This window comes from Leptonotus elevatus, chromosome 1, assembly GCF_054856555.1.
Source record: "Leptonotus elevatus isolate MCC_2025b chromosome 1, RoL_Lele_1.0, whole genome shotgun sequence".
In the NCBI taxonomy this organism is placed as follows: domain Eukaryota; kingdom Metazoa; phylum Chordata; class Actinopteri; order Syngnathiformes; family Syngnathidae; genus Leptonotus; species Leptonotus elevatus.
In genome coordinates, this window is record NC_141239.1 from 14,616,076 (window position 1) to 14,627,870 (window position 11,795).

The 11,795-nt window shown below is 37.4% G+C and overlaps 1 protein-coding gene across 1 annotated transcript in view; it reads left to right on the forward strand.

Moving 5' to 3' along the window:
- Nucleotides 1-10,410, forward strand: part of LOC147180986 (nuclear receptor ROR-beta-like) — an 18,153-nt gene extending 7,743 nt beyond the window's left edge. Inside the window, exons 4-10 of the mRNA XM_086076030.1 lie at nt 891-1,412; nt 4,411-4,532; nt 4,666-4,798; nt 5,177-5,284; nt 5,934-6,044; nt 7,943-8,052; nt 8,132-10,410. Of these exons, the coding sequence (XP_085932156.1) occupies nt 891-1,412; nt 4,411-4,532; nt 4,666-4,798; nt 5,177-5,284; nt 5,934-6,044; nt 7,943-8,052; nt 8,132-8,293 (1,268 nt within the window). The 3' untranslated portion in view covers nt 8,294-10,410. The remainder of the gene's footprint in view (nt 1-890; nt 1,413-4,410; nt 4,533-4,665; nt 4,799-5,176; nt 5,285-5,933; nt 6,045-7,942; nt 8,053-8,131) is intronic.
- The last annotated feature ends 1,385 nt before the right edge of the window (nt 10,411-11,795 follow it).

Sequence of the window (11,795 nt, forward strand, 5' to 3'; positions counted from 1 at the left end):
AAATAAAATGACTGAGAAAGGGCTTTTTATGGCAAAATAATTTATTTACAGATATACAACTGTGAAATGCTTGAGTGGCATCAGTGGCTTTTTGTTACGTGCCGTTCATCATTCATTCCATGTGCTGCATCATCTATTCTCACGCACAGCACTTTGTATGTCAAAATTTGTAGTTTAATCATCATTAATAAACACAAAACTCACAATACTGTGCCAAGACAAAAGTAGTGTTGTGTCTGTTAGTCATCACAGTGGTTTACGAATAGGAATTTCACAAACAAGCTAGGAGATAACCTCTTCCACATTTACCAATAGAAAAACATCCATCCACCCATACTTGAAAAATATACAGTATGCTGGCAGTAAACTGTTGAATTCCAGTTGACAAATGTAAAGATAGTGGATGTGTTAAATCAAAGGGGAAGTCAACGTTAAATATTTCTTGACATATTTTATATGTGACCTGACTAGTCTAAACATGACATTCTGATTAATATTACATTTGTGGAATATGAGTTAGGCAGCAAAATCCAGCTGTTTGTATCCATCTCGGGGGGGCATTTTACCTCTTGCTGTCGACTGAAGATGACATCACAATGCTGGCTCAGGCAATGACCAATCACAGCTCACCTGTTTTCTGAAGCTGAGCTGTAATTAGTTGTTACCTGAGATCTGAGCAACTTTGATGTCATTTTCACTCAACAGCGAGTGGCAAAATGGTCGCCTTGTGATATTGATAACAACTGCTGGATTTGATTGCTTAACTCATGTTCCACTAACACAATATTAACCAGAATACCGTATTTAGACTCGTGGGGCTGCATAGAACATCCCCTTTAAATACATGAGGTTGCATGATCCAATGACTAAGATGACATTTCTCTCAACAGCGGTGAAGTTTGGTCGTATGTCCAAAAAGCAGCGTGATAGCCTGTACGCTGAAGTGCAGAAGCATCAGAAATCCCAGGAGTGTGTGGGCTCCGAAGATGGGGTCTCTACTACGCTATCCTTACCCAGGGAGGACGGTGCGTGCGGCGGTAGCGAAGAGGACGGCGAGGGAGGTTTGAGCCGTTCCTACAGCACCGGGGGCTCCAGCTCCACCCTCAGCGACCTCGATGACATTGCAGCACTTCCCGACCTATTTGACCTTCCGCTGACCCCCGAGGAGGCCAGCGAGTACTGCAGCCTGGAGCTAATGGGCGGAAGCGGAGGGACCAGCACAGGAAACACCTCCAACTCATCATCCGCTTCTTCCTCTTCATCATCCCTGTCCAATCAGAATTCTCCGCAGCAGTCAATGATGGATGGGTCAGACAGCAATGGCATTCAACTCCTGCACACTCATCCACTGCTTGGAGACACACATGCACTGCTGGACCAGTTGCCTGATGACTGCTCAATAACAGACCTTGGTGAGTTGTGGCCACACCAAAACACCACGATTCTCACTGAAATACCTTGATATTTAAAAATGTTAATTTTACTGAAAATTTACTAGGGGTGGACCAAGCCAAAGTGCTTTTAGTTGACTATTACTAACAAAATAACTAAAACTAAAATTCAAAAAACATTTTCATTAATGAAATAAAATGTTAAAAAAACGAAAATGCTTTAAAAAAATTTTTTAACTAACTGAAACTACATTTTCCATTTACAATACGAACTAAAATGAACTATAATTATAGTGAAAATGTCCTTAGTTTTCATCTTTGGTAATTAATTTAATACATGAGCCTGTGGGGTTGATTTTAAATGTGATTTAAGTATATTTATTTCAATATTTATTTATTTTTTACATCTTTATTTTTTAGATAAAACATTATTTAAATGAATTAATGATTTTGAAACAAAATGAATAATTTAATATTTAAAAAAAGAGTCAAATTTTTAAGTTGTCAGAAAGACACGATTGGTAGATGAAAAAGTCTATTAAAAAAAGGGCCTAAAAATGTCCAAAAGGATCAGGAAAAGCAGAAAATTATCAGAAAATTCTATGAAATTGCCAAAAATGTCAGAGATCTCAATTAAAAAAAAGTCAGAAAAGAAATGCCAAAAAAGTCAGAAAATGTTTTGTTGTTTTAAAGAAAATAAAATGTTAAAAATGTAACTACAAAATGTCCAAAAACAAAAGAAGAAAAATTACCAAAAATTTCCATAAAATTGTCAAAAGAAAAATCTGAAAATTGATTCCAAAAAAGGGAGAAAAAAAATCCAAAAGTAGAAAATGAAAGGTAGAAAATTTTAATCTCAAAGTATTGGATGCTGCATTTTTTTTTCTGTTATGGTGCAACTCTAATTAGCTTGTAGGCCCTTACACATTCGGCTAACACTAACAGTTCCTTCATCATAATGTTCAAATGTTTTGCGGCTCCAGACATATTTTTTGTTTTTTTATTTGGCCAAAAATGGCTCTTTTGATAGTAAAGGTTGCTGACCCCTGGTCTAAGTCAAACTTCTGCACCTGTCAACAGGTATTTTGTCCCACACACTCAGGTTTGAAGGCTGCTTCTGACTTTGTGTCAGCTCCTAAAAGGAAGGAATTTCTCAACTGAATTCCCTGATATTAAGTCTAGTGTTTGGACAAGTAGTTCACTTGAAAACAGTCAGAAGTTTTGTTCTAGCCATTCTTGGTTGTTTCTTCGGCTGTGACCAAGCTTTCTGACACTACGCAGCTCCAGAATGTTCTGATAGTCTTGACAGATATAGCAAAGCAGTGCCAGAACAGAACCGAGCATCCATGTTTCATAGTCGTGTCAGTGTTCTTTGTAAACGGAATGACTGCGACTGTAAACAGACCTGATGTGACTCAAGTTTTGGCTCATCTGCCTCAGGACATTCACCTTTGTGGCTTGTCAATATTCATTCTGGCTATTGTGGGTAGTTCTTTCTTTAACAGAGCACTTCTTTGTCACATGTTATCCTTGAGTAAAGCTCTTCTGCTTTTATTTTGAAGGCCTGGCATTACCAGCTACACAATGTTTTGTCATGTTGCCATAAGTTATGACTACAAGCTTGCTTTATGGATTATGCCTTAACCTCTGATTAAACCCCCAACACAATACGACAAAGTGCAAGCACCAAACTCTAGATACACTTAAGAACAACAGACGAGAACAAAAGCGGGTGTCAGGAAGACGTCGCAAATACATTTGACATGCACGCATTACAAGATTAAAAGTAAGTTGTTCACTGTACTGTATTTTTAAGGGTAAACATTTTTTTTGAAGATGTTTGTAAGTGTTTAAAATGACATTAAAGTGTTTTGGGCTCATAATTGGAGGTATACGTATATGGTTCTAAGTAAACTAAACTAATATAATAACTAATATGCTGCCCAGGCTCAGTCCTTACGTTGCGCAAATAGCTGGGGTCCACTATACTTTGGTCACTTTTTAGGTTATTTCAGTGACCATTGTGGGTTTTTTCTTTCTTTAGGGAGTTATGCCGGTAACCAAAGTAGTTTGAAGTACATTGTGGTTTAGTATCCAAATTGTTGGTCTGATGCCAAGCCAAGAAACAATCAAATATAATTTATTTCCCAGAGTACGCAGTGTACTATTGGATACATCTCAAAGATAATAATGCTCAGTTTTAATTGACAATGTCAGAAAGGTATTCAATTAATGTTGTATTTGTTTTATTCAGCCTTTATCGAGCCAGGTTAATTGCATTGAGTTCAAATACCTTTTTTAAAAGGGAGACGTGGCCAATAAAAACAGTAAACTATTGATAAAATTAACAATGAAGCCTTCACATTTAGGACACCAGGTAGACCGGAGTTTTGAACACCCCCAATGTAACAAGGGATTAAAAATGAATTTTAGATCTTTTTAATCCAATATAAAGTGCAAAAATAGCCAAATCAGTTTGTGCTTTGAAATTGCACAGCATCCATAGATGCAATTTTATGTTTTCTTATTAAAAAAAAAAAACGTACATTGGTCCGATCACCAACAACTAACTCCATCACTGGAAAACACAAACCCCTCATGGCTCACGTACTAGGAGTTGTCAAACACAAGTGTATGGCAATGTAATCAGCATAGAAATGAAAAGTTGTGTTTGTAAAATGTCAAGATTTTTCAGATTACTATGTAAATTAAAATTAACGATTATTTATGTAGTGAATAATGTTGGATATATACACCTTCAAAGAACAATGGCCTCGGTCCTGCTTGTGATATCATTTGCAAAACACCCAACTGCTTGTTGGGGAAAAATAATCATTAACTGAAAGACTAGGAAACCAGATAAAGTAGATTGGTAACCACCAGTGACGCGAGGTCACACTGCCATGACTTTTGGATAGGTAAACAGAATCATGTTGTCGACTTGTGAAAAGCTAAACTGGTGTTCAAATGTTTTGAGTGATGAATATGCTTCTATGCTTTTTATGTTTTTGTCATACAGAGCGAATCACTCAATGTATTGTGAAGTCTCACTTGGAGACGTGTCAGTACAGTGCTGAGGACATGAAGAGATTCACCTGGGTACAATACACACCTGAGGAAACGCGTGCTTTTCAGAACAAGGTACATATTATCGCCCTGTGTGCATTTTTTTTGATGTCATGTGAGAATACAATAACAGCTCAGGAGCAGACTTAACTGTTAATGAGGTGTCCGATAACTACATTTGAGTGATTTTTTTCCTTGTGTTTATCAGTCAGCTGAGTGGATGTGGCAACAGTGTGCACACCACATTACAAATGCCATCCAGTATGTGGTGGAGTTTGCCAAACGAATTGCTGGATTTATGGACCTTTGCCAGAATGACCAGATTATTTTGCTGAAAGCAGGTCAGTGTCCAGTCCACAATTGGTATATTTAGACATCATAGGTCACGGAGTTCTACCCGAGTAAACATGAGTCTTAAACTTGCTAACTTGAGTTCCTTCTTGTTCTTTCTCTCCAATCTTCTCTTCCTTCATTTCAACTCATTTTCTTCATATATATAAAAAAACATGTATCTGACAATGTATTTACTTTTTTGTAAATTGAACTCTTTAAAACATGCATTTGTTTAAATGGTTCAAATTGTCACATATATGATGTATATTAATCTGAATCCAAATTGACATTTGTCTCTGTGTTTATGTTGGAGCATTTTGGAACCCCCTCCTATCTCCCTCCTCGTGCATTTCTCCACATTTTTGCCCCTATGGCTACCCTTTCAGGATGCCTGGAGGTCCTGCTGATTCGTATGTGCCGGGCTTTCAACGTCAACAACAGCACCATTTTCTTCAACGGAAAATTTGCCTCGCCTCAGTTTTTCAAAGCGCTTGGTGAGCATCACATTGGAATGCCTTTATTCAAAAAGACAGCTAACCAATAGTAAATCCAAATGTTGTTTTCATTCTATGCTTTTATTAAACATTTTTATTCTAAATAGCTGATCATGTATCCATCAAGATACAACAGTAGCAAATGGAGTAACATACAGCAGATGGCATCATTCACACAGAAACAGGACGACGACCTTAAATATGTACCACAGGTTATAAATATAAAACAGGTGCATTTTTAAAAAGGAACACAATAATTAGCTCACATGTACCAATTAGGTCATGTACTATAGGTCAACAGGATTTCAGTCACAAATAAACCATCTCTAAATTGTTATTGTTCAAACAAGGCATCTATCTGGGCATAACTCCCTCATGTAGAACTGATCCACAAGTGACTCAACACTGCCTCCTCTGGTTAAAAATAAATAAATATGACTCTTGGCTTCCCTATACGTCATTGTTACCTCAAGAAGCAGTGATCCTTGTCTCTCATAATGTCTAAAATTATTGTACAGTGGTGCTTTTTTATTTAGATTACATGAACGCTATTACTATGATTATAAAGTGGAGGCCTTCTTCAAAACTTAAATGAGCCCTTTGACACATCATTAAGTAATGCAATGACTTTTATAATGTGTTTATTCAGGTTGTGATGACCTTATCAGTGCCGTATTTGAACTGGGCAAAGGACTCTGCCGCCTCCAGCTGTCTGATGAAGAGATGGCTTTGTTTAGCGCGGCCGTTCTTCTCTCCCCTGGTGACTATTTCTCCTCTACTTTATACATTTTCTGCCATTATTATTATTATCTTCAGACACAGAATTATAGCATTATATACTGTACTATCCCCTTGCACAGTCACGGTAACTAATCAAAATTTTATTCTTGGGGGGGGGGGGGGGTATTGTGGGACATATCACCAGAGAGTCGCTGAAAAACACACCTACAAATGTGTGTTTTTTGTGCTTTTTCTTAACTCATTCACAGCCATAAATCCATTAAAAAAAGGATTATAAAAAATTCGGGGCATCAGGCGATCGTATTAAATCGCATGACTTCACTAGTTAACTCACGATTAATCACAAATTTTATATCTGTTCTTAATGTACAATAAAAAAAATTATAGGTTTTCATACTCTTGTTAACAAAAGTGGAAAAAATTTTAAACTAATCAAATTAATCTTAGGTCATTTATTTTTTTGGGAGTAAATTTTAAGGTGAGTTTGGATGAAATTATATTTACTCATTCACTGCCATTGACGGCAAAAATTAATTTGAACTATTTCTATTAGTTTAACATGTTTTTCCACTTTTGTTAACAAGAGTATGAAAACCTAGAATTATTATTATTTTTTTATATATAGATATAAAATGTGTGATTAATCGTGAGTTAACTATTGAAATCATGCGATTAATTACAATTTAAAAAATGTAATCGCCTGACGCGACTTCAAGATTATTAAAAATTTGGGGCGTCAGGCAATTAATTTTTTTTAATCGTAATTAATCGCATGACTTCACTAGTTAACTCACAATTAATCACAAATTTTATATGTTCTAAATGTACAATTAAAAAATATAGGTTTTCATACTCTTGTTAACAAAAGTATAATGATACAGCGAAATAAATGACACAATTTCTGCTGTTTTGCCAGCTCAAGTCTGATTTAAATAATTTTCTTGAATTTTGCTTTTAAACATTTTTTTCAGCAAGTGACTTGCATCTTTTAAGGACATTATCAAAATTATTCCACAAATTGACACCTCTTCCAGAAACACACCTTTGCTTAATTTTTGTTCTTGTTTTGATTTTTTTGTAGACACTTGTTATAAGGACTCTCTCTAATTTCAAATTTAATTTCTCCAGTGAAATGAATGGAAATGCCATAAATCCATTTGAGCCACCCCCAAAAAATGCTATGTGTTTTTAATGAGAAAATATATTTTTTATATTATTCTTTATAAAAACAACACGATAACATGAAATATAATTAAAAAGAAGCAGTTTTTGTCACACTTTCTCTTGCAATACACATTGTGCTGCTCATTCTGGTGTGCGCGTCTTGGCCACTTGAGGGCAGTATAATGTAAAAATATGAGTTGCTGTACTGGAAGCTCAGATCCCCTCTGGGGTTCCAGTATGGCTGGATTGGTAGTCGTTCTTCCCAAGCGATAAAGATAACCGAAACCTCACAAGTCACAATTTGATACAATTCCATGTTTTCATAAATCTATACTATTCGTCAGTCCACATGTGTCGGTTGTTATTTTTACAAATTATCGACCAATCTTAAGAGTTGAAAATGATTTACTCTCCTTGGCGATGCAATTTTAATGGTTTAATGGGGGTACAAGGTTTCATTCCAAAGCCAGCGATATGATTGTGAGTCCTATTGTTCTTTATTTATCTCAAATCAGCCGATTGACAGCTCAAATCTTGAAAACTCATAAGTTGGGTTGGGTCACTCATATCTCAAGGCATCACTGTAAAGACAATGACTTTAAACATTTTGGGAGGGGAATCAATTTCTCGTACGTTACTGCTCACTCTATATTTCCGCGGGGGATTACTGTATTCAATAAACTGACTTGCTGGCTCAGCAAAAATTACATAATGACACTTTCACCTAATGTGCCATTACTGTGATTTTGCTAGATCGGCCCTGGCTGATGGATGGCCAAAAGGTTCAGAAGCTTCAGGAGAAAGTTTACCTGGCTCTGCAGCACAGTCTTCTCAAGAATGCTTCTGAGGAGAAACTGGACAAGGTAAAAATGAAGATGCTTCATGAGCAAATGCTTACATCAAGAGAAAAGGGGCTCACCGTATCTCTTTAATTCTCCACAGATGCTGTCCAAACTACCTATCATGAAATCTATTTGTAACCTCCACATTGACAAACTGGAGTTTTTCCGTTTAGTCCACCCAGAGACCGCTTACAGTTTCCCTCCGCTGTACCGCGAGGTGTTTGGAACCGACATGTCCCTGCCCGACTCCACCAACAGCTAGACAGATGGACAGACTGACAGAAAGACTGACTGACTGACCGAGAGATGGAGGGAGTATTTTTCGAGGAAGGGAAAAGGAGAGACAGAGCAGGAAAAATAATGTTGACGTTCAACAACCAGCAGTTCTAAGACAATCCAGGATTTAAAATACTCCGTCTCCCGTGATTCCAAAGTAGCCCTCCACTTTCCGAGCAGGCAAAGCACCTTACACTACAGACCATGCACGCTCATGCTCCTCTGCGTATCGTAGCAGCACCAACCAGCAGATGCATGAGGCAGATACAAAGTTTGTGTAACGTCTGATCCGCTGCGGATCGCCCAACCTGTAATGAATGTACCTCATCGACAAGCACCAGTGCACAAGCAAGGACTCAAAAAATGAATGTGTAACCCTGTCACGCTCAGACAGTTTTATACACGATCATAGAAATAAGATTGATCTTTCGTAATCAGTATGGTATGTGTGTGTGCATATTCATACACCACCCTATTCATGTACTGACACTTAGGGACCAAGATCACAAGTCGTTTTCTAGAAAACACACAACGTCACCTCCTCGAGCCGCTTCTCTCACAACATTTCGCCTGTGTTCGGTGCTGCCTTGAGTCGGCTCTTGAGAAACCTCAGCCCCACGCGTCCCTTTTCCTTGGAAATGCCACTTCGAGACAGGGCAAGATGAAATGATCTTTAATTTATATACACATTTATATACAAATATTTTAAATAAGAATGTAAATAGATGACTATGTGAGACTGCGGAGAGTGTTAAGAATGTGTGAGATTAGTTCAGAACGAAAGGAGAGAAAAGTGAGATGTACACAAAAGGAAGCTGATATTTGGACTCTGGACTATTTTCCTCTCTATATAGTACTCTCAGGTTTCCATGACAACCACCACCACCACACCTCCCCCCAATGACAGCAAACCCACTACGGTGGGTGAACAGATGAACAGACACTTGTTGTTGATGCAAACAGGGGCAGTCCATGCGACGGAGGAAACAAATTGCCTTTGTTTGGCATTTAACCTGAGCGCGGGCTGCTGAAGGCTCCGCCCTTGCCAGAAAAGAGAGAAGAGGACGACAAACGGGACTCGCAAGGAAAAGATCAAGCAAGGCAAACTTTTGGAACTTTCTAAGAGGGGATACACAAGTGTCGTCTCCCAGCTGTTTCTAACCAGCAGTCAAGTGTAGTATAATTCCATCACTTGTGTTGTCGCACTTGTTCAGGTCCCGATGGTCCACGATTTGTATCATAACCCCTTGCTTGCTGGTTGGAGCAACTGTATTATTTGTACAATTGTTGTTCCTCTTCCCCCTTTTAGTCCCAAAGCCAACACTTGTTTGAATAAAAAAAGCACTTACAGTCCCCAGTTTCTTACTGGACACTCGTCTAATGCCAGACAGAGCCTACCAGCTGCCCCCCTGAGATGGGCCTCAAAGCCAGTAAGACATTTTTTTTGACCTTTTTGTTTTTCTGTCCCTCAACGTTTCACTTGAACAAAAACTTGCACAAGTTGTTTTAGCATTGAGGTGAACATGTCTTACTTGGGGGCTGTGAAGTTGTTGGGCCTGCCGCCTGCCACTCAGGGAGCTCGCTGTGGTCTCTTGTCCCTTTTTATGACCAGCCTTGTACTCCTCACGCCTTTGCACCCCACAACCATAATCACTGTGGACGTAAGTTCTATTTTTGTGAATGTTGCTCACAAACTGTCCGGACCCCCTTCCCGTCCTAATATTGTAACTTTTAAATTTATGAACATTTACATAGGAATACAAACAAATTCGTTTAAAGACAGATTTCATTCTTGGGGTTTAATGTTTGTTTTTTTCCTTTTGCTGTGATCTTCACTTAGGTATTTGTCTCTTATCACTTGATTTACAGGTCTCCAATTTTGGTCTTTTAAAGTCAATAATCTTTTTATTATTTTTTTGGGCAAATGATTGGGAAAGTCCAAAAAAGAAAGACTTGTCTCCCTTTTCTTTCCTTGTAAGAAAAAAATGTGCAAGAGATATATTACTAGTTCAAGACTAAGTGAGTCACACAGCCTGATATATATTGTTGTCCATTGGGATACATTACATGTGGTTTTAAGAATGTAATAAATGGTTTCTTCTTTAAAAATGCCTGTCGAGTCATTTCAATTTTAAAGAGATCCGTGATTCCCGACCACTGCACTGAGAGATTATCAGGTGTAAATTGTGATTTATTGACTGCAAATAGTGTATCTTGTTTATCTTTAAATGCCAGCAACATATACATGACAATAGATGACAGATGGTAAACTGTTTACATCAGTGGTGTCCAACATATGGCCCGCGGGCCGGATCAGACCCGCAAAGGGGTTTAATGAGACAATTTTGTAAAGTAAAAAAATTAATAGATTTTTTTAATGTTGGACCAAATAATTAGCCGGCCACAATCAAAACATAAATTCGTAATTTCACAAGCAGTCCTCAGATAATAAATGCAACTTGTATATGGAATCGTCCTGGAGGTCATTATTTTACACACAACCTAAAGTCCCGGTTAGTTTAAATTGTTTGTTTTTGTTTTTTTAATCATAGACCGACATAAACGTGTTAAATACGACACAAATTCAATTACTGGTGACACAAATTCAATTACTGGTGACACAAATTCAATTACTGGTAACACAAATACATATGACAAGGATTAACGTCCTTATAACTTCATCAACTAACTGCGCCACACAATGCATTATTTTTTGGAACTATATGATTACAGTTGAGCACCATAATTTAGGGCTGGCCCACAAATAGTGAAAATCCGCGTATAATTGACAAAAATTGTTTTTAAGTTATATACCATTATTTTACCAATCCGGCCAACTTGGTAATATATTTTCCTCTATGCGGCCCCTGAGCTAATATGAGTTTTACACCCCTGGTGTACAGTATCCACTTGTCACCAATCGTACAAAATAAGTTAAAAGTTTCACTAAGCAGTATACTTAATCTAAAGTTACACTAAAATATATCGTCTTAAAGCATTTCTGTATCAATTTTTACAGAAATAAAATTTTACGTCAACGTGACCTCCCGTGGGGGAAAAAACAATAGCAACAACTTATTTTTATTGAAAAACTGCAGTTAGTTTGTTTTATACCGCCAGTTGGGACAGTTATGACATGCGGGCTATACGTTTTACAAATTGTGAGTAAATTGAGATGAGATCAATATTTCAGTATACTATACACTTTTTGACATTTTGGTTTAGTGGCTTGCTGTGATATTTTTATAAATACATTTCTCTCAAACAATGAGTGATATTAAGCTTTTGGGTGTAATTTGAAGATAAACCTAAAATTAGCTATTAACACCTTAACTTAATCTGACCTGATGACCAGTTTAAACTTCTGAATGCACATGTACAGTACAGTACAACTGTTCAATGTCACAACTTTCTGTTTCTTCTCTAAAGAACTAAACAGCAAACTAAAGAACAGAGGTTTGATCCATGAATGGACAAATACATTACAT